Here is a 27,857-nt window from a genome sequence, read left to right on the forward strand (position 1 = left end):
TAGAGAATTTCAGAGTATAAAGGTTGAATTTCTTTTGGTTTTAATCAGAAGTTTCTTCTGGAAAGGGAAAGTGAGTCAAGCCACTTGGATTAACCCTGATGTTGTGGAGTTGTTAATTTCTTTCTGGTTGTGTGTAAAAACTAAAATGAGCAGGATGAAATAAAGAGCATCTTTAGATGTCTAAATATTATGTAAATGTCAGTGACACCAGAGTTCACTTGAAGTTTAGGTTCAAATTTCGGTGAGTGTAGGACTGAAAGAACTGGAAATTGTTCATACTGGAGGAAATACTTGGAAAAGTGCTTGTTGCACTTAAATTTATAAACAGTCTATTTTGACAGTGTTTTGTCTTAATTTTTTGTGTAAGAATATTGGGAAAGTATTTGTATTTAAAATTCTTCTTAGCCCTCTGAAATTCTTGCTACAGTGCATAATAGAAAAGAAACCATTTCTACTTTAGGAAACATTACACTTGGTCTGCCTGTGGTGTATTTGCAAAACATTGGGCATTTCAACTTTGAGAGGCTCAGCCTTAGGCACTACAGGTGCCATTATTGCATTTCCCAGCATCTGGATTTTCCCTAGTGAGATACCAAGCTGTTGAAGTCTCTTCAAAGTAGTGCTGTCTCCCAAATCTGCGTGTATTGCCACTGAAGGTAAAGTTTTAGGGTGACTTCCCAGTGACTGTCAGCGAAGATCCAAATGTTGGTGAATCACAACTCCTTAATGCTGGGGGGAAAAGTTTTTGAGAATCAACTGATTGTTAAGGATGGGCATGTGGATAGTAAATCCCACAGACTCAGGGTTGCAGAAATACAACTTAATAGGATTTTATGCAGAAAAGATTTTAGAAAATAGCTCTATGAGGGACTGAAGTATGAAGTGGCATTTTGGTCATGGACCTGAAAGTTGCGAAGTAAAGCAGCTTAAGGTCTAGGGTGGAAATACCCTTATTCATTGAGACAACAGGAGGATGTTTTGTTTTCTATTCATTGTGCAAATGCTTATATTGTCCAAAACACCTAAAATACTTTCTTTTTTCCAGATTCATTATGGCTGAGCTGCTGCAGACAGAAAAAGCTTATGTCAGGGATTTACACGAATGTTTAGAGGTGAGTTATGGCCCAGGAGGTCTCCAGTATTTCCTGGAAGCACAGTGGTGATGTTCACTTTACTGCTCAGGCTGTGCACATTGATTCATGAAGCATTTCTTTAAGGATTCAAATATATTCCTTTGAATCATCTCATACTAGAGAAACTTCTGGATTTTCCCTCCTTGCCTAGCTGTCCAGTAGGGTATTCCTGAAGTGGATTCTGTTATTCAGGGCAAAAACCAGAGTGTATTTCAGTGAAATCTGCCAGCTTTCACATTCCTGCAATCTGAAAGAGATTTTTCTGTATCTAATGCTACTGAAGTGGCAAATCTGGCTTATCTTTCAGTTGTTTCTGCCTGCAGTTTTTGGACACCATCAGGTGGACAGGAAAAACAGGTGGTGTTGACATGTTTCTGCTTTTTTTCCTCAATTTCAAACTGTCAGCACTTTGAATTTCTCTGGAGAGCTTTCTGTAACACTGGAAAAAAATTTTTTTAGCTTGTTTGTTTAATCTCAAAGTACATATTTCCTTTTCAGCCTTTGCCTTTGGCAATAAAACAGGGAAATCTATTATTTTCCACTGCACTTTTTCACAAAACTAAGAGTTTCTGGTGTCTTCCAGACCTACCTTTGGGAAATGACAAGTGGAGTGGAAGAAATACCAGCTGGGATCCTTAATAAAGAACACATCATCTTTGGCAATATTCAGGAGATATATGACTTCCATAACAAGTAGGTTTTCCTAACAGTTCTGTTAATGTTTAGTCACTTATGCATCTGCAGAGAACACTTACAGTGCAGTGCACACAAGAGTGTAAATAATTGATCCAGATTTGCAAAATAATGTTTGATTACTTGTTTTGTTCCTTTTACAAAAAATAATTGCAACTTAGTTCAAACTTCACCTTCAGCTGATTAACAATGTTAAAGTCGTATTATACCAATGCTTTGCAGTCTGATAGATGATTTCCATCTCATAGCATGAGATCTAGACTGAATGCTTGCTTGACAAAAATATGATCTTGGAAAACATAAAGGGGAAAAAATGGAATTGTTGGCATGAGCCGGGTTAATAAGTAGATTTCTGCCACTTCTTGGAGACTTTCTGTATTTAATCTGTAACTAACAGTACTCCATCTTGTTAAGATAAGACTGTATACCAGATCAGCTTAGAGGGCATTGTTTCCATGGCATAATGTGAGTGCAACAACAGTTATAAACTTAACATTTAGGGCTGGTGAATCCAACAAGTTCAGCCTGAATTTCAAATCTGTCTTAAGGTTACACATCAAAACCAAAACAGTTTTAAAAACAAATCAGAGAATCCTTCCCTGTTCAAGTTCTGGGACATTTTAAGTGCTTCAGCCAGATAAATGTGCTGTCACATACTCATAAGCATGGCCCAGCAGAGCTGCCATATGCATGCTTTTGTGCAAGCACCTTCGAAGCATATCAGGATAGTAGATTCAAGCTATGTATTACCTTAGAAAAGCCTTTAAATAATAGATGAATTGACTTCCAGCCCATAAGAATTGCCCTGTCATACAAACAAATATTCTCCTCCCATTTAAAACTATGTTATGATCACCCAGTTGCATTCCCACTTCCCCTCTCTGTCTGTGCTGCTATGTTTTGGTTTTGGTGACCCTGACTGATGCCATCTGATTACTCTCCTTTCTGACTTTCCTCTCTTCCCAGCTACCATCCCTTCAGCCCTCAGTCATGTCCCACAGCTTCTCACAGCTGTCATTTCTCCTTTCTCTGACCGCTCCTCCTGCAGCCTGCTGGCTCTGTGTAATCCTTTTTCCTCTAAAACTTTTTTCTAGCAATGCTAAAATAAATTTACCCTGTCACCTCCACCAGCATCCTCCACAGCCTTCTCCTTTTGCTGGTGATGTTCAGGCATCCTCCAGCCTGATTCAGAATCCATGTCCAAAGGGCAACAAAGCTGGTGAAGGGTCCAGAAAACATGTCCCAGGAGGAGCAGCTGAAGAAACTCTATTTCATATTTCTCTTTCCACCCAGGCATTGTAGAAGGCTCTATGTGCAAACAGAGGTGTCACTTGTGGTACAAGTTATTGGGAGAGAGTTGATTAAAAAAATCTGTGTTTTGGAAGTTTACTACTTACGTATGAAATGTTGAGCTTGTTTAAACTGCTGTCCTTTGTCCAGTGTGCTGAGTCAGGTGCTGGAAATCTGGAAGCTTTAGGCTTCTCTTTTTGCTCTTCCTCTGAACCACTGCACAGCAACTCTTTGAAGATCTGTGTTCAAATATCACTTTGCAGTCCTGAACACACTGACTCCCTACTAGGAATTGCCTCTTTTTCCTTTCTAGTGGAGTCAGGCATGACTGTACTCAAAAAACAAAGCACACCTTGGCAAGAGACACTTTTTCCACTGGCTGAACACTTGAGTAGCCTCATAATCAAGATACAAGTATTGATCATTAGCACTGATTAACTCATTGGTTATCCTGCATCTCCTGGGTGTTTAACTGATTACATTGGTGTCTTCTTTTTCAGCATTTTTCTAAAAGAGCTGGAGAAATATGAGCAACTGCCTGAGGATGTGGGCCACTGCTTCGTCACCTGGGTAATGAGGCTGCTGCTTCTCATTATTTATTCAAATTAATTCCTCCAGCACAGACAGGAACAAGCTGGGAATAGGTGCAAGGGTTATGTCCCCAGTGATAAATGAGATTAGGAGCTAGTCTGGAACTACAAGTGCTTTGTCCTTCACCTGCCCCATGGTGAAAGGTTCCTCCCATAACCCTTCTCCTCAGCAATAGTGTGAAGGCTTTCCAGAGCCTCTCTCCTTGTCCTGCACTGACCTGCACAGCTTTTACCTCTGCTGGATTCTGTTTAGCAGAACTTCATCAAAGCAAACCTGTTTTTAGGGGTGACATTCATTTCCCTGTGAAAGGCCCTAGGAGGACAGATGCTTAAAATCTTAATATACCTTCCTTAAAGAATTTTAGTCATGCTAGGAGGACTCAAAAAAGCATGAAAAACATATTTTATCGACTTTTTTTTCTCCAGAAATTAGTGTCAAATGTCTGAGCTACCATGCTCTCTCATTCCATTATGCAATGCCAGGATAATTTCCAGCAGGACTTTGAAATCTTGATGCAAAGTCACTGTGAGCGTAGGAGGCTCTGGGAATTGGCTACAGTAATTTATCTGTATGAAAGCTGTTCTCTTTTCAAAATATTTACCAGTCAAGTCAGCCATCTTTGTGTTTTGTCTGATTTTATTCATATATCAAAGCTAGGAATTAGTATTTTAACAGTAATTATGGAATAGTTTCACTTATCAAAAAAAATGAGCAAATTTGGATGATTTCAGATGGGCTTTTAATTTAAAAACATGTCACAAGTCTTGATGAAATGGGTTCAAAAATAGTTTTTGCAAAGAACAGGTTACCTGTTTAGGAAAGATGAATGCATTTATGTACCATTCTGTGCAAAATCTTCATGGTACTTTTGGGATACCATCTCAGCAAAGGTACATGTCCAGAGCTGTGTGTATGGTTACAAGCATGCATACAAAGCTGCATGCCCAATTTCAGCATCCTACCTGGAATAAAAAGTGCAACAGCAATAAAAGGAAAACATCCTCCTCTTTTATTTACCTCCCTCTTTTTGAGACCAGAGCACAGTAATAAGAGGCAGGAGTGCATAGATGTTTTCAATTTCTGCTTAAAAGTAAACAAATTAGGAAATAAAACACAAAACACTCCTAGCACAACATAAAATTTGAGCCATTTGAGCCAAAGTTTTAACCAAGGTAGGAAAGGCAAGTCTGGGCCAAGTGTCACTATTTTCAAGTAAAAATTTTGGCTTGAGCCAGTTTAAGCTAGGCGAATCACTTGCCCAATTTCTAGACTAGCTTTATCTGCAAGTAGGTCATGGAGACAACATTGCATGTCTGAGTTTTGATACCTTCAAACTCTCGTGTAACATCATTAGAGCTCTCAGGAAATTATTTTGCAGCTAGATTTAGGCCTTCTCTCTGTGATATTTGTTAAAGAATGCCTCCCACAGCCCTCAGAAGTGCTCAGGTAAGGTATGAACCTTAAAGTCTTCTGTTCTTAATTTACAGTTCTCGTGTTGCTTGGTGGCAGGGTGGGGGGTGGTGGTGGGTGTGTGGGAGAGAGTTGTCACCTGTATTTATCCTGGTGTGCCTTAATAAAAAACTGTGGGAGCAGAGAAATAGCTTATCTTGCTTTCCCCTTGATGTTTGTTTTCACAGGCAGATAAATTTCAGATGTATGTCACCTACTGCAAAAACAAGCCTGACTCCAGCCAGCTCATCCTGGAACACGCAGGGACTTTCTTTGATGTAAGCTGCATTGCTGTTTTCTTTCCACACATCTGGTGCAGCTGAAATATCTCTTTTTTTACATTTTAGGAATGGGTTCCTTTCTGTGCCTTGGCATTTGGGTTTTTCATTCTACTGCAGGTATCACATGCTGTGAGAACTGATAGGTTGTGGTGTGATGTGTGATCTTCATCAGTGTGGTGAGGCATGGAGGCACAAATTCTTATGGGAACCTCTGGGAATTTTTCAGACCCAATCCTCTCTAAAGATCTCATTTAGATGTAATCTCTGTTTCTGGGTTTAGTTGTGAATTGAAAATCTCAGATTCCATTATATTTTATGACCTGAAATCCCCAATTCCAAAATGAGATCCTGTTCTCCTGTTCTGCAAATTCTGCCCAGCCTATTACACATTTACTTCATTGTGCTGATAAGAAACTCCATTGTCTCCAATTAGATTATTTCCCATACAAGCTCTACAGCCAGTGATAAATGCTTTTAGGCTCCAATCCCAATTCTGTAGGCTGAGAAAAATCTTTAAAGTTTTTAAATACCTTTAAACTAAGTCCCTCCTCTTATTTAACCTCATCCATTTTGCCATGCTTGTCTGCTGCCTTAGAGCTTTTAATTAGTTCCCTTTCTGGAAAAAAGGGAATGCTAAGACCTCTTTACCAAAGCATTGGAACTGTTTACAAATGTAACAGGATCAGCAGGATCCAAGCTGTGATGGAGTTGGCAGCTGACCTAAATCAGCTCCTCTGGGGTTTTTATGTGCCAATGGTTATAGCATTTCAGTCTCACATGAGCCACAGGAAAAGTGATGAACACCTTTTTCTTTTGCCTCGTTAACAAATGGTCTAAAAAGTCGAATGGAATTGAAAGGGATTTTCCAGGAGGTGGCGCTTGAGCCTATTGAATGGTTTATTCTGGTCGCCGACTCGGGGAGGGTCAGAGCTGCCTTAGGTGTCCATCGGTGTTGTTTGCACAGGTTAAAAGCGTTTCTTCTGCTGAGCCTTTCCACTCAAACTCTTTATATGGGTTGGAAATCTGCCTGATACTGCTTAGTAGGGAATATTCATGTGCCAGCTTCTGCTGTTTTGCCAGGGGGAGGTGTTTGCCTTCCACAGGTGATGGGCTACCCAGTGATACCTGTGCAAAAAGAGAAAGCTGACTATCCCCCCAAAAAATCCTCAAGGAGGCACTCAGTCTGAGTGACTAAGGTAATGCAAAGTACCTGTAGAACCTTCTTATCTTGATCTTGGAGTGGCAGTGGTTCAGTGGCAGCCTGGCACAAGGAATACAGAGAAAATAGCTTGTTCTTTTCTTCCAGGCAGAACCTGGGATTTCCCAAAACACTGTGATGATGAGAGTGAATTATCAAGAAAAATGCCCCTTAGTAAGAAGCCTGCTTGAAAATCACAAGTGTAGCTCAAATTGCATAAGGTTTCATAAAAAGCCACTTTTCTATGAAACCTTGTGGAGCTGCAGGGAGAATGTCCCTTCCCAGCAGTGCACTTATCTGATTAACAGATGTCACTCCACCAACCCTCCGTGTCTCTGCACAGTCTGACCAGGGAGCATCTCTGAGAGCATCTTGCTGAGAGCATGGCCTGCTGTTCAGAGAGCTGGGGGGAACGAGCAGTGCTAACCTCCTTCCTTGGATCCTACAAAAACAAGTGCACTTTGCCAGCTCCAGGAAGTTCACAGACATGGCTGAGGTCTTGCTGGCTCCTGCAGTTACGAATTGAGTCGCAGCCATGTGCTCTGCAGGCACAGTTCCTGTGTGAAGTCAGCCATGACTCAGCTTCATGCAAACTCCATCAACCCCCAAACAGAGCCCCTTCCATTTTGGGTCTGATTCATGGCACCAGAACTATTAAAGAAAAAAAAACAAACAAAAACCAAAAACTTGTCTAGTAAAAAAACCCCAAACCAACAAACCAAAAATCTGTTGGCACATTGTGTGAAAAGTGGATGCTTTTGCATCCCAGCATTAAGACAAACACTGAAGCTAAAAAGAAGTAGTAACCTCCCAACTCAGCAGAAAATCAGATGGTATATAGAAAGAAAATCTCTGTTCTTGGCAACTCTTGCCCCTTCATCTTCTATAACTTCTTCACTTCACGGTCTCAAATTTACCCTCCAGTAACTGGTGAAAAGTCCCACTCCCCTTTTCCATTTGCTTCCTTAGGAATCAAGGATTTCCTGGTGACCAGGAGCAAGGCAAGGCATGCTCAGGGCCTGGCAGAGACAGAAGGGTTTTCAATCTGTTCTATTTCAGCAGAGAATCTGCCCCTGTAGGACACGAGTTTGAAGTCTTTTAGATGGTTAAATATGTCCTTTAGGGTCCTGTAGGATTTTCAGGAGCTTCTAACTCTCCCTGGAACATTCTGGGGGAGGCAGCTGGGCTCTTTCTAGCCCCTAGCAGGTGCCTGTCTCAGATGTATTCAGAAATACATGAGCACATCACACTGCTCAGCCCAGACAGTCTGGCTGATGTTCAGGTGAAAAAACAGAAGTGTTCAGTGCTGTATCATGAGGGTGTCTCCCCTGGCTCCCAAGTGCCACCTCAGAGTAGAGCAGGTCTGTCAGCATTGTGTCAGACCTGTTATTCCCATGTGGATATTTCAGCTACCCCAGGGCTCTCAAATGGGACTCAATGCCTATGTTTAGACAGCTAAATTACACCCTATGCATGCAGTTTAATTTAACGTCACTTCATTTTAATTGAATGTTGAGACTCTGCTTTCAGCCTTCATAGCTAGGGGAAACCAGATGACATGACAGGTAAGTCATATTTAAATCAGAGCCTGTTTACTCAGCAGAACCTCAGCCTGACTTGCAGAGGGGACCCTGCAGTTTAAGTGGCCTTAGGGGGACTCTTCTGTTTATTGCCAGCCTCTCTGAAACCACTCACTTGTGTGTGAGCATAAAGAGAGTTAAAAAACATGGAAATGCAGGGATACAGAGCTAAAATTAGTTTTGGGTGGTTCTGTCTGGCAGGGGGTTAATAGTTTTCCATAAATGACTGCTGTTTTTATCCCTTCTAGGAAATTCAGCAAAGACACGGGCTGGCCAACTCCATCTCTTCTTATTTAATCAAGCCTGTCCAGAGGATCACAAAGTATCAACTCCTGCTGAAGGTACCTCAGTGAGCTGCACACTTCAGCTCATGCAGAGCACTTCACAGGTCTAATGAGTATCTTGTGCTTAAGAGAATTGCTCATGACCTGTAAGAATGAGTCCCCAGAGATCTTCCAAGTGCACAATCTCCCTCAAGAGCACCTTGGTTTGGCTTGCTTTATAGTTGTTCCCATTTGATCCCCACTATTTGTGAACGGTGGGGTTTGCTGCAGTTCAGCTTTCCCCTGCCTCTGAAGCAGCTGCAGGCACCAAGCAGCACAGTTGGGTGTGAAGGCACCTCAGTGGTCAGAGTTTGTTCATGAATGTATGTATTACTTCTCAGGAACTGCTGACCTGCTGCGAGGAGGGCAAAGGGGAGCTGAAGGATGGTCTGGAAGTGATGCTCAGTGTCCCAAAGAAGGCCAACGATGCAATGCATGTCAGCATGCTGGAAGGTGGGCAGGGCCAGGGCAGGGAGGGACTTACTGATAAATGAAGTTTGTTTCTAACTTGTGGTCAACGTTAGTAGAGATTGACTGTAGCAAAGCTGTTGTTTCATCATAATTTTTCGGTACCTCCTGGCTCCTTTCTGATATTTCTGCTAAAGTCTTGAAAGAATAAAGCTGGCTTGGAAGTTTTGGGGTGGAGGTTATTTATCTATATCTTCTGTGTGTGTGTTTATGCACATATGTGTGTGTATGTATACATATACATATGCAATGTATGTGTACATATATGTTTAGCTAAAACATTGCTTCTTCATTAAACGAAAAAATCCCCTCCTGAAACAGTATCAGTCTAGCTGTTGGCAGCTGTAACAATTATTGGATGAAAACATTTCCAAATACTGTTTCAACATTTCAAAAGTTCTGGTTTTCTGAGTCAAAACAGCTTGTGTTTCAAAATGTTAGCATAGTTATGCCAAAGATTTAAAAAGACGCATTAAAAAAATACTTTAAAATTGCAGAAAAAAAGTTTGATTGGCACAAAGTAAAGTCTTTTATTGGCTTATTATTGTGTGGAGTATTTCTAAAATGTAAAAATTTTATTCTGGACTGAGATGCTTTATTGTGTCTCGCATATTTTTTTGGCTTAGGAAAGTAATTTCTAGCATGGCTTGAGTAAAAACAAGAAACAAGCAGAGAACTAAAACAAGTGAAAAAGGATCTGGTACCAGTAGCCAGACAGCAAAATAAGCCCAGGTGATTAAAACTGCAGGAGGGCAAACTGAATTTGTAATGAAGTGCATAGGATTTCTTTCAATGCTCTTTTGTGTACAGTAACCACCACTGAAACCTTCATAATATTAATTTTTGAGTAATTATTACTACACTTCAGCAGCAGCCTCATTTAGCACATACAATATATTTTCCCCAGATGAAGTAATTATGTCATTGTAGTAGAATAAAAAAGGAAAAAGAAACATGTTATCACTAGGACAATGGATAACCATTATTGTCCTTTCAGAATATTAAAAAAAAATTACCTTTTTATTTCAAGTCTTTGCTGCTCTGGTGTTTCTGTGAATTGCTCGTCCCAAGAATAAATACAAGCAATTGTATTTTGTGTTTTTAGGGTTTGATGAGAACCTGGATGTCCAGGGAGAGCTGATTCTTCAGGATTCCTTCCAAGTGTGGGATCCCAAGTCTCTCATTCGGAAAGGCCGTGAGAGGCATTTGTTTCTCTTTGAAATCTCTTTGGTGTTTAGCAAAGAGATCAAAGATTCTTCAGGACACACAAAATATGTTTACAAGAACAAGTTACTGGTAGGTGTGGCTGCAAAGAAAATATTCTGGGTGTTGTGTTTTTTGTAGGTAGCAGCAGAGTTTGGGAGGATCCCATGTCCCCTGCTGGGTTGGGGATACTCTTGCCCCTGGCAGGGCTGGCCCTGAGTCCTGCAGGGGAAATGCAAGCAGGGTCACTCCAGCCACTCACTTCCCTGCCACCCCAGTGGTTTTCTGCTTCTTTTATCTGTGTATTGCAAAGAGAGATAAGATCCCATTCCCCCATCCATCCCAGCCTCCGCTCTTCCTACAAGCCAAAAGTTTTCTGGACTCATGAAGCTTCATAACATGAAATCTTTCATCATCTCTCCTCCACACTAGACCTCAGAACTGGGAGTGACAGAACATGTTGAAGGAGATCCCTGCAAATTCGCTTTGTGGTCTGGACGAACACCATCCTCAGACAATAAAACAGTGCTTAAAGTAAGTATTTTCTGTTTGTTTTCTTTGCCTTTAGCACTTCTAGTTCAGTGAGAGCCTTGAATGGAAGGTCAGTTTCTTCCCTCCCCACATTCACATGGCTTCCCTATCTGCCAGTGGGGTCACACCTGCATCAGGAGCAGCTGAGCTCTAAGGCTTCAATAGGAATCAGGACAGTTGTGCAGCCTTGCTGGAATTGCATTTCCTCTTGCAGGCTGGGTTGAGCAGCTGCACACTGGCACAGGGCAGGCCTCAGGGTGTTTGGCCGGGAGCTGTAATTCTCTTAATCCTTTGCCACTGGGCTTATCATCAACAATCAACCTCTTCTGCAGACCTCCAGAGCTGACAGCATTTTCTGTCATGTGAGTCCCTGCTGAAGAACTCATGCTACAGTTGTTTTGTCTAAGGAAATCCCAGCTGTGCACTGATAACCTGTTTCCCCTCTACAGAGCATGCTGTATTGCTAGCATTAAATATATTTATCCAGAGCTTAGCTGCTTTGCTGTTGCTTGCCAAGGAGGTCTGGTGAAAATGCTCTCAGTTCTCCTGGGGTTACCAGGTGCTCCAGCAGCTCCAGCAGTGCAGCAGAGAGGACAAACAGTTAATCATGGCATTCATCAGCCAACCATGACTCCCCCACACAGGAGGTGATGTGCTGAGAACATGATAAAGTCTCTGTCTTTCTGCCTTGTGAAACTTTAGGCATCCAGCATTGAAACAAAACAGGAATGGATCAAAAATATCCGGGAAGTTATTCAAGAAAGGATCATTCATCTGAAAGGAGCTCTGAAAGAGCCAATTCAGCTCCCCAAGACACCAGCAAAACAGCGAAACAACAGTAGAAGGTAACTTCAGTCCTTCCCTACAACCTGAAATCACTAGTGGTTTCTCAGCCCACAGCAGTGTAGTGTCTGTGGACTTTTTACTGGGTTTTACTGTAGTCAAAGCAGTTTTCATTGTCTTTGCTTTTTGTATATTGTCTTGGCAAAAGTAGCTAGAAAGCTTTTTTACAATACATGTACAAAGATCTTTTATTTTGTACTCCAAAATATAGAAACATTAAAAATTCTTCAAAGTCCAAGGTTATAGCTCTTTCCTAAAGTAGATTTTACATCTTCATATTTGAGTAAAACCAGATTTTTTTTTTTTGGCACGTTTAATTGTTTGACAATGGAAATCATAGTTGATCCTGACAATATATTGAAGAATATATAGTGAAGAATCTTTATTTCATCATCAAATACAAACTTGTTTCAGCCTGTCAAGTAATATTAATTTTTTTTTGTCAACTTGTTTCAATCCTGAATTAAATAGAAATTGTAGATAATGAATTGTTCTTCTTCTGTTATGGCATTCCTAAAAGCTACCTGTAATTTGAGCATCTCGATTTCCTTGTCAAGTTTTATCTGTCTCTTACTTCAGGCTGTTACAGAGACATCCAAAGCATAAATAACCAAGGTCACTCAAGAGACCTGTAGCAAAGCAGAAATCCAGAAATTTCCTCTAAGAACATTCACCAACACAAAAGTTTTCTAGTACAGAATGGAGATACCATTTTTCTCTTTGTCTCTAAACATGTATTTTGCATTATTTAAATATTTACTTTGAAAGACCAATAAAAATTTATGAGACCTTTATCTATATAGCAAAAAGGAAGAAAATACCCTGTGTTAGCAGTCTCTGAAAGGTAAATATGTAGAGCTCTAAACTGTCTTTATCTATGTTTGGATAGCATTTTTATGGCTTTGGACAGCAGCTTTATGGTTAAATTTCTGAGGAATTTTAAACAAATATTCTGTGGCTGAGGGTGACATCATTCTAAATTGCAAGAGCTACACAGTATCATGGGCTGCCTCAGTGAGGAAATTTGAGCACAAAGCCAGCTCTGTCCTGCTGGCTCAGCACTTCTCCACACCACCTGTAACGCTGTGCTCACTCCAAAGTGATGTGCTGAGGAATGTCATGGTTTCCCTATCACATCTCTTGCAGAGATGGAATAGATGATGCAGACAGCCAAGGGGATGGCAGCAGCCAACCTGACACCATTTCCATTGCCTCCAGGACATCACAGAACACAGTGGACAGTGATAAGGTAGGACTGAAATGTGAAAATACATGGCAGCTAATTGCCCCCAGGAAAATGTAAGTGAAAAGCAGAATAGAAGGCGAAAGAAAGGAACCTGTCTTTTACTGAATGAGTTGAGACTTGTGTTCCCCTTTGCTGGGTTATTAAAATCCAGTCTGTTTCTGTGTGTTCGTCACTACTGCTGTTCTACGTGGTGTCCTCTCTCTTACTGCTGCTTCTTTGTGGTTAATACACAGAGATTCAGTTGGCTCTGAAGAAACAGCCCAGAGCAACCTTTTCTTGCCTAGTAAAGCTTGTCCTGTGAGATGCAGTTTCTGAATGAGCAAACAGCTGGTTATGTTACATATTTACCCTCTGAGCTGAAATCAGCTGTTTGTTGGAGGGAATGCAGGTACTTACACATGAATTAATGCAGCAGCATTGGGATCCTGGCTGGTATCTCGAGAGCCTGGGAGACCTACCATTTCCAGAGACTGTGATTCTGGACCCCTCTCCTCACAGACATATGGTGGAGCATATGGATGGCCCTGAGACACGCTAGATTCTGTTGGAAAGCAGCACACTGTCGGCATGTATGTACTTGTCATTTTACTTGTCAGACAATCTGAGCCCAGATCCCCAGCTCCACTAGGATGCCTCTCTTGAATTTGTCACCGTGATACCTCCAGCTGTGGTCTTCCACTGAATTAGGGGTTTATTATAGGAGTAAATGAGCAGTTAATAATTACCTTAGCTATGCTGATGATGTTTGTCACATCCACTGTGAGAATGCCCATGCTGTCCTCATGTGTTGTTTTGAAATCACACGTAACTTGAAAAAAGATGAATTCTCCAATGCCTTTATGGATTTATCTGTTTGTCAGGGCTTTAATTATGCTGCCACTTAGACAAGGTAGAAGGGTGTCTTCACAAAATCAGAGTCCAAGTTTTGGTTGTAAATTTCACAGGTAAGGTTCAGTGCAGACACTATTTTGAAATCTGGACTGAGATATATAAGTTAATTGCAAATGAGTTACCTTTATAAGACCATCTGTTGTATTTATCTTAAATGCATGTCCCTGTGATTTTACTTTTTTGTCCAATAACGTGCATTAGAAAAGTATCAAGCCTCACAATCCAAAGGCCACTGCAATGTATGCAAATACTTCGTCCGATGTCTGAGAAGTCTTCAATCCACACGGACTTGTCTTACTTTCTGTGTTTTTCACATTTATCATTCCTGATAAAAGGCCCTGACTTAGTGCAGTACTTGAGCTCATGCTTAATTTTAAGCACTCGCCTAAGCTTTGTTCATTTGCCCCCAGCCCATTGGCTCAGTTGCATGAATTCTGGCCATGTCCAGGTAAGGTGCTCCATGTTGCATGCTGCAGCTGCATACAAGGGCTATGGTGCCAACACAGGCTGTGTACCTGAAAGATAGAGCATCGTGGCAGGAGTTGATTTAAACATGCAAGACTGGAAAAGGTTGTAGGAATTCCTATGCAAAACCTTGTTTGAACTAAACAACAAATGTGTATGAGATAAACTGAGTAGAGATTGTACAGGGAAAAAGTTGTTACCACTAGGGAAAGGGTTGTGCCATGCTTTTAACATTTTTTTAAGGTGGGTAGGTTCACTTGCTGACTTCACTTGCTGTGTTTGTGTGTCCTCCTACATATTTAATGAACAGAAGCAAATTTGACTGTACAGCTAAGGCTAAAGATTACTTGTATGTATTTTGTTGAGTCTGAGGTAGCAGTGTATCATCCTTAACTAGAGAGGCAGTTCCTGTGGAGCAGTTTCCTTATTGCCACTGATGCTAATGCCAGGATACTGTGGAGAATTCAGCTCCTAGAGTGCTGCATTGTCATGTCTTTGCTCCAAGAAGAATGAACTCTCTGCACCTCTTTACAGTTCTCTCAGTTTTTCTCCACAATGTTACCCAAATTACTGGCAGATGAAGCTGAGCTGCCTTGCGTCCACTGAATTGGCACAGTCACACTAGTGTTCAGTCTCAGCTCACATTGGGCTCACCTGTTGGCACAAAGCCCTCAGCACATGTTGGCACCTGCTCTGAGGGCACTGTCTGTCAGCAGATCCAAAGCTCTGAAAGTACTCCTACTAGTAATGTTTTACCACATGGGATCTTTTTCTTCAGTGAGTACTTGAGCTTTTCTTCTAGTAGGGTCTGAGGAAATGTTGACTGGGATGTTTTATGTTCTCACATGCACTGGTGCTAGTTACCAGCACTGGAAGACTGGCTCATATCATGCTCTCTGGGTAGGTTTTCTTGGCAGAGGTGACAGTGCCTGGCACACCCTGTAACACACATGCTGTAGTTAACTTAAGTGGGGCTTGTGGCAGCTCTGATTGGAACAGGGTTCAGCGAGCAGTGGTTTCCCTGCTTATTTACCTCCAGCATAGTCTGCATAGTCAGAGTTATTCCCATGAGTTCAGATTCAAGCCTAAAGGCCTTTCACAGCTGCAGCTTCCATGGGTGACTTGTCTGTGTCCCAGTGAGGTCTCCATCCAGAGGAGCCAATGGAAAGAGCTCCTACCTTTAGAAACTCTGGCTGTTCACAGCAGCCTCATCTGCAAACCTGTGCCAAGAGCTTTGCAGTTCCAGCAGTATGTGAGGGTAGCAGCAGATTAATCCTGCATTGGGACCATCTATGTGTTAACTCAGTGCCAGAAACAATTCTCAAGTAACACGTAAGAGTTGATATTACTCTCTGAAGCCAAAAGAATTCAAAGATCTAGCTGACACACTTTGTCCTTTCCCTAAACCTTGCTGTTATGCCTGAGGATTGCCTAATGCATTAGTAAAATGTTCAGACAAGAATGTCAAACAACATTTTAGACAAAGAAAATCACAGCTTCTCAAAGATTCTCAATTTCAAGTAGTGCTTCTGCTTAACAACACTCCTCATGCCTCAAGTCATATGTATTGCTTTCAACTTATTTGTGAGTCAGCTCCTCCTGAGTTGTAAGTAGCAACTTCTGTCTTCTCTCACCATGTCACAGCCCTAGAGCTAAGCTTTACTTTTGCATTTCAAACTCCTAAAAAGACAAAAGGTTTCTTTGTTGCTAAGTGGGAATGAAATTACATTGCTGTAAATTCAGCAAGGATTAGTTTTCTCTCAAGACATCTGAATGTAGCCACAACATTTACCAGGGGGATCATCTGGTGCAGAGGACAGAGCACTTTGACTGGGGGCTGAGTCCTTGTTCTGCTCTGTCACTCACATGTTGGTTGCCATCACAAAGTACATTTGATGTCCCATTACCCTTTTCTTTCTTTCCTTTGTTTGGATGAGGTATTTGCAGAGGGACACAAATTCTTGTAATCATCACATTTGTACCTTAATTATGGCATTGTCCTCTGTTGTCCCAACACCTGATGCAGAGCTGAATTTGGACCTGTTTTTTTTAGCTGTTATAGTAGCAGACTCTGCTTTGAAAATATTCTGAAATATGTGCTTGACTCCAGAAGTGTTACTAAGCCTTTAAATATGCAGGCTTTCCTGACTGCAGGCAGTGGTCAGGTGATTAAGACTCTTCAGATTAAATATATATATATATATATATATATATATATATATATATCCATGTCTGGCTAAATTAAGTGCCTGATTAAGTAGTTACTTAAATCTGGATATTAGTATTTAATATCTTCAATTTCCTTGGACTTTTCTTTCTGGAAAATATATAAAGCAATTATCCCCAGGCTCAAACATTTCATTTTCATTAAATACTATCTAGTAGAAACACAGGCTTCAAGTAAGGTCTGTAGATCTGTACCTTTTTAAAATGAAAGAAAGAGAGAACATATAAAATGTTTATTTTTTATTTGCAATCCATGACTTCTTCTCTTTTCAATCTATAATCTAAAATATTTCATTCATGGGAAAAGAATTATTTGGATTGTCATTTGTATTGTGTAAGTTTTATATAGGGGGGGAAAAGTGGGTTGATGACCCAGACTCAATACTAAAGAATAAATAGATAATGAATACAATTACAGTAATTGTAATTCCCATTGAGCATCCAGGTCAGGTCCTAGGTAAGCTACTATGCAAAATTTCTTCATCCTTTTCCAGAAGGCAAAGGAGACAGCTTTTGTTCTATACAGTAAGCCCTCTTCAGCATGCTATCTAAAAACCTCTCCTTAGGGAGAAATCCTTGCCCTATTCACTTCACAGCAGACAGGATTTCAGTCTTTATATTTGGATTCAAAGCAGTGGGGAATTGCATAAAGGAAATGTTACATGCAGGGCATTCTCATTTGTTAAGCCCAGTGAGCTGTTGGCTTGTGAAACAGCTGTTTCTGGCAATACTGGTCTATCTTCCAATGGCCTCCTTTTTGTTGGCTTTTCCAGAATATTGAGGAGAGCAGTTCTCATTTCCTTCTGTTGTTTTTGGATGTGGAAAAAGGCTCTGAAATGTGAACTGAAAACGTTTTACTCTCTAAAAATAAATCTACATTATACACTTTTATCTTTTCCATTAGATACTAGACTCAGCTCATCTTTCAGCAGTCATAAGACTGAGATCTTGACCTCTTCCACATTGGTGGTATTATATAAAATCTGGGAATAATCATTTTTCTAACAGAAGGTAATTTGTACAAGAGGGGAGATTTTAGAATTAGGGCTTGTTGGAACCAATCACTTACGGGAAAGTTCTTTTCTTGAGAAGCTTCTAATTAAGGTAAAATAGCTTTCTCTCTGTGCTACTGTTGCTGAAGCAGGGAGTGCTCACTCACTGTGGATGAGCTCTGTGTTGAGTCACATGCAAGAGACACATTTCTACTGCAATACTGGAGGAATATCAAGGGATGGGATGTTGGCCCCAAGCAGTGCTTGTGTATGGCCAAAACATGTGTCACCATGGACTGGAGTCTGTGCAGCACCTAAGCAGTGAGACTGACCTGAACAGCAAACATCTGTCGGTGGAAAAATCTCCCTGCCAAGGCTTCATGGGTGCTCTGGATTGCAGCTGGTGGGAAGGAAGCTGGAAGGTGCAATATAAACTCTGTGGCAGAGCCAAGGGAGAGCAGGATCATGGGAATATGGAGTGGGTGGTGAAGCAGGGAATCACTTAAATACAGAATCGGGAGTATTTAGAAATCTTCCTATTTTCTGGAGCACTCTGATAGGTGCCAGCAATTTATCTGCCTGGCATTGACCTGCAGAGGTTTCTTCCTCCAACCCAGATATTTTACTCTTGGTAGATTGGATTAGATTAAATAACTGTGAGTTTCTAAAGGGCAAAGGAAGGGATTGATTTGGTCTCATTTGTGTGAGTGTTGTGGTTATTCTGCCACTGTCCAAGCAAGTGATGTGCCAGAATTCAGTGTACTGTCTGGAGTGCTGCTGCCTTGCAGTGACTGATGAGTTATGGGACCGCAAGTAAAACTAAATTTATGTAATAGAAAATGACTGCTGACTGTTAAGTGAATTTTTCCTGTGAAGGTATGATAAAGAGGAGTGAATTATGGTCCCAGAGGATATATTTCTATTGCTTGAATGCTGCCTAGCATTAGGGTAGTTGTCACACTGAGTTCCTACTGCCCTCACCTGTGGAAAAGGGAAAACATGATAGTGATCAAAGGAAAACCTCACATAAAACATTTTGGCACTTTAATTAGCCTTCTTGAGGGCTCACTAGCTATAGGTGGTTAACTCTTTTCAAGATACTGTCATGTAGTAGCAAAATGTTTATCTTACCAAGGAAATAAATTGTTCAGCCAGGAGCTGACATCTCTGTCTCTCTAATGATAGTTTCTTAACATTTCCTTAGGCTTTGGGAGATTGCCTCTCTGTTCTGGGTCTGAACCTTGGTTAGGACCCCTGTAAATTCAGCTCTTCCCTGAGAAAATATACAAATGTATGTATCTTTTTTTTCCACTGTGAATGGTTCCCTGAAACCGAAGTCATTGAAATGACATTTGGAGCTGATAAAATGAGACTGGTTTATCTCTGCTGGCAATGCCTTATTTGGCATGAACTTGCCTTTCTAATCATTGATATTCAGTAATATTACTGTGGCACTTTTCTTTTTCTCTCTTTCCTGAGTATAAGTAAGGACTTTGCCTTTGCTTCCTGTATTTCTTATCAGGAGTGCAGCAGTGCCAACATCATGAAATGTTCCAGCTTTTGATTTGCAGAGCTCTACTTGTCTGTCTAAATTTGATATTTTTCAGTCTTTTGGAAAATTAACTTGAGGCTCTTGGAATGAAATATAAAACACTCAAACAGGCAAGGTATAAATTACATTTTTAGATTTCCAAACTAAGTCGTCCCGGGACTGAAGTGCTACACGTACTTTGAATTGTGCAGACTTTCATGGGCACTCACAGAAAACTCTGAACCTCAGAGGGGATCCAAATAGTTACAGCCATTCCTTGCTCAGTGTTGGGCCTATGCTCTGCCTTGGTGTAACTTAATTTCTGCTTTGGGGACTTGGCTGATAGGTCTCACAATGCTGTATTTGTCCATACACCAGTCACTATGGCTTGTGGCCATTAAGGAATTTATCCACCTGCCATCTGCAAGCAGTCATTTGACAGCTTGTTTTTTTAGTGATTTATTATGCATGTAGCACAGAGTCTCCAGCTCAGGTATTAATACTGGCTCTGCCTACAATACACATCTCCCAGGACAATTTTGGGGCCTTTGGCCCGTTTTTCTTCTGTGAACTTTGAAAAAATGGACTTTGGTCTTTCCCGGATTGCAGCCAGATTCCAAAACAATCAAAAAAGTAACTCTTACCAAACTTGATTTTCAGACAGGTTTAGTCCTGGTTTGAATTTCATGTTATCTTTTCTGGCACCTATTTCTAGATGTAACAGGTAGGTGATCAGGAAATTTAACTCAGAGAAGAGCTCTGTCAAGGATACAAGTAATGCTGACAGTAAGGACATTTGCTTTCTGTTGCCAGCAAGTTTTTGCTGCAGCTGTGGGTGGAGGCAGCACCAGGCACAGGCTGTTGTTTCACAGAGCCTTCTCAGAAAAGGTTCTTTTGAAAAACAAAATAAAATATGATCAGCTGCTTTTTAAATATAACACTTCCTGGAAGCACTTGCAAACTTCATAGTAATTGTTCAGGAAACTTTTGAGAAAGTCCTAACCAAGTGGTGGAGCCTGATTCATTTTTCCTTGTACTGCATGGCTGGACAATTCCCCACACACCTATTGAGGAGATGATGACAATGAATGAGCTTCCCCAAAGTGCCCTTTTTTTTTTCTTTATCTAGTAGTTGAATTTTACCAAGAAACTTCCCAGAGATTTGCATGTTTCACACTGTGAAACTACAGCAAAACCAAAACATCTGTAGTGCCCATGGAAATAGCAATCATGTTGTTCATTGGGTAACATTTCCAGGAAATAGTTTCATAAAAGGCAGGCATGAAATTTGCCATGCATCTTAAATATCTCAGCTGGGATTTCTGAAAGTGCTATTGAACTTCAGTGGGATTTCTGCTTTCAAAATTCTTGGACACAATTCTTTCCTCAAAGGAAAGCCATCCCTATGGTGGTCAGTGCAGGGTCACTGCTCAGCACTCACAGTTTATTTCCAGACCAATGCAAGAAGCAGCAGATATTTTCTTAACACCTCGGCCAGGTTTGGTTAGTTTTTGGGGGCTATAAATAACCACAGATTTGAATACAGATTCAGTTGGGTGATCAGATGCTGAGAACAGGTTCAACTGAAAGTCCCTGGAAGTGAAGTCCTAGAGAAAGGGGTTCTTCAAAGATGTCTTTTCAGCATTTTCCTCCATGAGTAACTGGCAGTTACATCCAGGCCAAATAGAAAATGCTCCATTTCTTTTATAAAGTGCATTGTTTTGTAAAATTTTATTTCTATTGCTATCCATTTCCTAAAGAACATTTGCTATTGACTTTTTTTTTTCATTTAGGAAATAAGAGTCAGTATTCAGTATTCTTTTAGTCTTATTCTTATATCATTTCAATCTAATGCATCCTTTGGTGGCAAATAAGTAAATCAGTAACATTTGAAAATATAAGTCAAGTCCCTCTATGATAAAACAAGGGTCTGGAAATCCTTCAGATTGAAGGTCTCCCTAGAACACTGTAGGTAGAAATATCAACAGATTCCTGTTGAGGGTAATTAAATGTCATTTTTATGGCAACCCACTTGATCTCTCTATTCCTGCAAGCAGCGTGAAAATGAAATTCTATTCTAATGTGCTGATGGAGACATTCTCCAGGGAGGTGCAAAGCACACAGAGTTCATATAATCATGTAGTCTTAGTTCATATATGAGGATCCTAAATCCACTGCAAATGTGGTATCTCTCAATCACAAGATACTTCTGAAGCACATATGATCCTGCTTAGGCAGGATGGCTGTAATTTTAAAATGTACAGAATAAGTGGAGAGTGCAGCCCTTTAAACGATGGCTGGAAACTCAGCTGTGGACAACACTGTGGTCTTAAATGACAGGAAATAAGGTCCATATCAATAAATCTATATTACTAAATAAACAGAAAAAGATATTTTGATGCCTGCTGTGAATAAAGAGGATGTTTAAGTTATGGGGATGTTTAAGTGAATGAGTTTGATGGAATCAAAACAGACTAAGGAAGTACAAGTAAAATCCCTGTCTCTATTTCAAAGACATCACCAACCCTGGTGATTTTAAAATAGAAGGATTAAAATAAATTATTGATTTGCACAGAATTATTAAAGGATATTCTGTTTTTCAGCTCTAAAGAGGGACCAGCTGTTGTTTGACTTTTATAAATGTGCTGTGATTTTCAGTCATGTGTCAAAAATTTGTTGCCATTTACCTTACATTAGAAAGTGAGTTGGACTTCAGATGGCAGAGGAGTTTCTGTCTCTGAGCTGATCTTTGGCTGATTGGGAAACAGTTTAAATTGATTCATGTTGGTCAAAATCAGTATTTTTTTCTAGCAAAAATGGTTAGACAAAACCATATATATTTTAAGAGATCAGGTGATTGAGTTCCTTTTTCCTCTATATCCGCTAATGTGAGCGCGAGCTGAACTGTAAGTTATTAAAGGCCATTTCCTCATTATTGCTTATCAAAACTAACATTGTGTTCCTTACGTTTCCCCTCATATATGATTCCTTTTCACCTTTGCTCTTGCACCTCTTGCACAGCCGAGGATGCAGCCCTGGGGTGACACTGCTGAGGTGATTCCTCACCACAGACTGACCTGTGCCATCACCTCTGAAGGAGGTACACAGCACCTGCCCACACCCACCTCCCCAAAAATCTGACACCCCTTTGGAAACCTGCCTGCTCAGGACACAGAATGCAAACTCCTGGCTCAGCACTGTGTTGGTGTTGCATATTTGTCTGTTGATAAAAGGGACAAAATGGTTAATTAGAAGTGGATGGATTATGGGGTCCCCCTAAATGAGGACATAAATAGGAGTTCTCCATCAGTGTTCTGGAGTTGTCTGTGTATCCATTCTTGGGCTGCTAGATCATCTAAAGTGCTTGGCTTGGAAAGAAAGGAGCAAACAGTATTCAGAACTTGTTTTTTAAAAGGGCATTTTTATTATTTTTTTAATTTCATCTCAAGTTCTACTTTCTATGTTGTCATTAAGCAAGAAGTTGTTCCTCATCTAAATCTGATCATTCTCCTCCTGTTCTTCAAAGAACTTGAGTTCATGTTTATTTTTCCTGTGCTGTTGTTTTGAGTTGTTTCTTGGGTTTCATTCTGGTGATTACAGTGTGTTTGTTTAATTTGGATGTACAATATAAAATACATCCCTCTGGAGGAACAATATGTTTTCTTTTTGGCAGAGGTTTTTTTTCGTTTTAGAATTCTTCATTTGTGTGTGGTTAATGCTTACTAGAGGTGCCAGGTTGGCTCAAGAAACTTAGAAAGCCTTGGAACAGCATGGTTCCAGCTATAAAGGGCATACAGGGATAACACAGAATAACTGTCTAGAAATGAAGAAAAGTTTAATTGAGATCAGAACTTAGTGTTAGGAACTGACCTTTGAACAACACTAAACTTGATTGATCAAGGACATTAGAGGACACTGGAGATCATTCAAATTCAAAGTTAATATTAGCAAGAAGTTTGATATTGGAAAAAAATATGTTTGTGAAGGAGGAGGACAAAGGAAAAACAGTTCCAAATTCCTCTTTCTTTCATATCAAGGGGATCAAATCAGAAAATACAGATCACAAACAATATTTATAAGAGTACCTTTAATTCAGGCGTGGAGGGTTGTACTGGTGAGTAGGAGCTTTTAGGTGGATGTTCAGAAATTCTGTTGATGGATCCCTTCTTTCATTTAGCAGCAGCCATTGCCACCTCACCTCTAGTCTGAGTTATGCCAGTGTGTGCTGGTGGCCTTGTCCACATTTGGCTGATTTTGGTGTGCTGAACTTATCAGTTCCTGGGGATTCATCAAGACTCTGTGTCTCCAGAGCTCATCAGTTCTTGGGAAAATCTCACAGCATGCTGTCTCAGCTCATACTTCTCTCTTCACCTTGCTGTCTGCTGGTAAACAATTCTCTATCCAAGCCTTAATGTAAAACTCATTCACACGTTCTCGTGTGGCATAGCCTCATACAAGGTAGAATGCCTGACTGTGGGCAAAAAAGGAGCAGCCAGACCGTGAGATAATGGGTTTTAACTCTTTAACCTCAGTCTTTGTGTGTTATCTGGTTGAGCATAGCTGGGACCATGGAGGACCAGGAAGTATCAGAAGAACACAGGTGCTGGACTGGGGTGTAATAGAAGGAGGCATGGGAACATGGAGGGCAAGCCACAGGGAAGCACAGTTGGGCAAGTAGCTGAGGGAGGTGAAAGTTTTCCTGAGAACTAGAGGTGTTGCTTGTGAGGGGACTGGAGGAAGAGATCACACCACACAATGGATCATTATTTTGTCTTCTCTTTCCCCTTAAATTCCAGTAAGGGTTTACCTCTTCTCACCCCTAGGTCAGGTGGGTAGGAGGAGGCTTTGAGTTATGGGAAGGGCTGTTCTGGTTGCTTCTGCTTGTCCAAAAGCTCACGGCCTTTTCAGTGATCTGAGGCTGTATTTATTCTGGAGCCAAGTAATTTTGTTGCAGGATGCCCCAGGAGGCCCTCCCTACCTTGGAGTCAGCATTTTCCCCACCTTGTAAACCACATGCATGCCTTGCTACTGGCAGCTGACAGAGAGGAGAGAGACATCCAAAGCTTCCCCCAAGCCTCCATTTCCAGAATCCAAATTCTGCTGCTATCCAGATCAACTTTATTTTTCTATTGGTATCTTGCATTAATTTAGAACCCAACAATCAAAATTAATCTCTCCCCCCTCAAATGTGTGCAGGCAAGAAACAGAGGAGTGTGAAACATGGCACAACTCCACAATCCCTTTTCTTCCTCAGGTCATTTTCTCTAACATTACAGCATCACTTCCTGACCATAGCTGCAAATATACAATTATTGAAAGAGCAAGGGTGGACCACATATGCATGTTTTCCACTGGCATGGACAAAATCTGTGTTGATTGCTGATTATTTATTTTCACAAGAGTCAGCTGGGTTTGTTGTTATGTCTTTAGGACACCATCTCTCAAGGTGCTGAGCCTTCTCAGCTTGCAGGAAGAGTTGAGGGTGGGAGTCAGCTGTGCCCCACAGGTTCTGGGCCTCAGTTGGCATTATTATTAAAAGTTTTCCAGTGTTGATATTTACTGCATGATCCCGAGGAATCAAAAGGAAAGGACAGCAGGGGTCTACCCAGCGGAAGTAACGCTTAGCCAAGCCATGTGATTTTCCTTTAAAACTGGAGTTGTTAAACCATCAGTTAGAAGTGTGACATTTATATAGAGTAAAGAAAGGAAATTGAAACACACACTGAGAAACTTCAGCTTTCTGGCTTGCTGCAGATAATGCAGCAAGAGCTGATTTTTGTGTGAATTTAACTCATTGTCCTTAGAAAGGTAAAGGGCTGTGCTCTCTCTCCTAAAGAGTGGGCAAAATGCCATTCAGCTGACTGGTCATCCTGGACAGTCCTCTACTGTGCAGGCTTCCAGTGTGTGCTGGGGCACTTGAGAGGCTGAGGGACCCTGTCCCTGAACATCCCCAGCAGCAGATCCAGCCTCCCCCAGCTTTGTACTGGCTTGAACAGCTGCTGACTGCAGGGGACAGACTGGGGGCTGAGGCTCTTGAATGCCCTTCTGGCTTTTGTTGCAATGCTGAGCAGACTGTGGCTGCATCCCCCTCCCTCTGCCTCTCAGATATAACAGAGGTGTAAACCAGACCTCCAGGGATTGTTTCTGTGGGCTGTCCTTTGCAGTCTCTGAGGTTTCGCATTCTTTCTTAGGTCCTGGCCTCGGTGCTACAGGCAGTTATTTTGCAGAAACTTCCTCCAACTCTGAAGTTCTGCTGCCCTCTCCAGCAACTGAACCTTTGCTACCTTTTGCCTTTATGAAAGTTCTGTCATTCAGACTTCCTGGGAGAGAAATCTGAGGACTGAGAAAGGACTTTAAAAATCAACCCTTTCTCAGGCTCATCAAGTTCCTGCCTTAAGACCTTTTCTTTGTGTGATGCCCATGTGTTATTTGTGAGCACCTGACTGCTCGTTTCCACAAAAAAAGGACAAATAAAAAGATCACCTTGTTCAGGCTGAAATGCAATTAGTTACATGGCACTGCAAAGAGCAAGAAAGGTGATGGTGAGTGCTGTTGTACTGGGTTAGGCAGCTGCTAAGGTCAGAGATGCAAGGGACAAAAGGTAAGTCATGAAGAAATGGAAAGAGAGCAGGATGATAAGTAAAGTAGTTTTATTTCAAGTCAAGGAAAGCACCTCACTGTTCACCAGGTGAATATCTGGCTCTGAGCCTCTCATAGCTCCATGCCCCATCCAGCCTTTCAGGAATCCATCAGCTACTCAGGGTTTTGTTTCAGTAGGAGCAGGATCTGCCTCCAGCCTTTGAAAACACTTTCCCTGTGAGGAGGGAGGTAAAAGAATGAAAACAGTTAAGTAAGAGCTGGGATGAAGCGGATGTCTTTTAAACAAATATACAACTTATTTTCCATTTGCTGGTTCCCAGACCTTGATCGTTGTGAGAGAGAAAGAGCAGCACTGCTGCTTTTCAGGAGAACCAGGATGTGCCTCCCCAGGTACAGATCTGAAAGGTGGCCACTTGCATCCATTAACCTGGAATTTTTGTTGATAGGAGCAATACTGTAATTGCTAAAATTGATCCTAATGAATGAGAGCATTTGCATTTCTTAATGTTATAGCTGATTAATTCCCCAAAGAATTCTTCTGGGCATCCCATCCCTATGTAAAGACTATGGCTAAGTGGCTTAATAGGATAAGTGCTTTATAAAACAGCTCTGTAATATTTTAGTTGTCTCTTTTCATTTCAGTAACAAGCATAAGGGAAGCTAATGCCTCGGTACACAGGGATTTGCAATCACCATTAATGGAGATAATTCCCCTCATGGGAAACAATAAAAAATACCATTGCAAGAGCTAGAACACTCTTCTAGCTTTGCATTTTCATCACAACAGATTGTGTCTCTCTTGCTAAATTTCTTTGTGCTCTAGAGGAGAAAATAAAACTGGCAAAGAGAAGCAACTTGAAATTGTTAAGATAAACTCATGATGGGGGACAGTAAGGGTTTCTGAGTTTCCCAAGGCAGCATCTCTACGATTGAGGAAAATTAAATAAAAGCGTGGCTACTATTAGCAGTTTAGTGAGTTTAAAATGAGTCCTGAATGATGGCAGAATGAAGAGGAGTTTTTACCTTTTTCACATTATCATCACTAACAGAAGAGGTCTCACTTGCTGTTTGTTCTATTTTGATGGTAAATCCTGTCCTAACAAATATGCTGATGAGCCGTAAGAGAGAAACTAACTTCAGTTGCATGGGATGTCTGTCACATATTTCATATTCCTAGATCTCTGACTACTGCAAAGCAGTCAGTGTCATTTTATGGCAGAGAGAGCCAGGTCACAGAGCAGCCATGTGATCTGCCAGAGCTCTCACTGCTGCCCAGCATGAGTAGAACTCCTGTTTCAGTCCCACTTCGTGCCAAATCCACTGGACACCTTTCCTATAGGAGATCAATGGATAGTGCTTGTGGATGTTGGTTGTCAGGTTTGTGGAGTCTGCCAGACACCACTGCTCCACCAGGGGCTGAGAGAGAATCTTTTGTCTACTTTTTTCCAGATACTTTATGCTTTTAAGAAGCACTGGGCAAAGCTTAGTTTGACGCTTTGTAGATCTAACCCTAAGTCTTTAACTATAGCAAGAACCTTATTTTGTTCCTGGAACCTTTTTTTGGGAAAAAAACCTTTCAGGGGCTGAATGCCAGGTTACAAAAGAAATGTGCTGTAAGAATGAGAACATGCAAAAGAAGGAGAAGCCTTTAAAAAGCTGATTTAATGTTATTTCTTATTTCCTTTCAAAATACAGAAGCAGCCTGTGGTGCTCAGAAGCTCTTAGAATTTGGTTTTCGTGTCTGTAAAATATGCAGCACTGGAGATTAATACATTGGTTTAGTTTTTAATGACAGAACCTTGGATTTGAATGTTTGCTACAAACTCTTTTATTTAAATGCTTTCTTATTTATGGCGCCATGCTTAGAATGTTATGCATAGCATTATCTGACTATTAACTCTTGTGACAAGATGGATTTTAGGATTAAATGAATTGTGAGCATTCCTTTTAAATTGCTGGAGCCAAAGGGGCTGGGAGTGTAGGAGTGTTAGATTATCCAGCTGCAGCCATTCCCCCTGTGCAGCCTCGTGACACATTGCAGGGTTCTGGTGGCTGAGCAGGAGGGAAGAAGTCGCTGGAAGCAGCTCAGATTGCACATCCTCAACTCACCACACAGGGTAGGTGACCAAGCTGTTTTATGTGCAGCAGGCAGAGAGAGAGAATGGTAGCCTTGATTTAGTACAATATAAGCTCCATGCTGGGCATATAGTTACTGTCCTTTGAAATCAGTCAGATTTGAACCTTTTGTGCTTTTTTTGCTAAGTTGTGATTGCTATGCTGAATTTTTTGCTTTGCCCACCATTATGAGCTGGTGCAATGTGCT

The 27,857-nt window shown here is 41.0% G+C and overlaps 1 protein-coding gene across 11 annotated transcripts in view; it reads left to right on the top strand.

The window, feature by feature from the left end:
• Positions 1-27,857, top strand: part of KALRN (kalirin RhoGEF kinase) — a 476,294-nt gene that overhangs the window by 331,718 nt on the left and 116,719 nt on the right. For all 11 annotated transcript variants that reach the window (XM_085066971.1, XM_085066977.1, XM_085066972.1 and 8 more), the window contains exons 24-33: positions 1,046-1,112; positions 1,717-1,826; positions 3,617-3,686; positions 5,345-5,434; positions 8,464-8,556; positions 8,880-8,991; positions 10,112-10,302; positions 10,642-10,743; positions 11,443-11,585; positions 12,730-12,832. In XM_085066971.1, the coding sequence (XP_084923097.1) occupies positions 1,046-1,112; positions 1,717-1,826; positions 3,617-3,686; positions 5,345-5,434; positions 8,464-8,556; positions 8,880-8,991; positions 10,112-10,302; positions 10,642-10,743; positions 11,443-11,585; positions 12,730-12,832 (1,081 nt within the window). The remainder of the gene's footprint in view (positions 1-1,045; positions 1,113-1,716; positions 1,827-3,616; positions 3,687-5,344; positions 5,435-8,463; positions 8,557-8,879; positions 8,992-10,111; positions 10,303-10,641; positions 10,744-11,442; positions 11,586-12,729; positions 12,833-27,857) is intronic.

This window comes from Lichenostomus cassidix, chromosome 7, assembly GCF_008360975.1.
Source record: "Lichenostomus cassidix isolate B80296 chromosome 7, HeHo_3.0, whole genome shotgun sequence".
In the NCBI taxonomy this organism is placed as follows: domain Eukaryota; kingdom Metazoa; phylum Chordata; class Aves; order Passeriformes; family Meliphagidae; genus Lichenostomus; species Lichenostomus cassidix.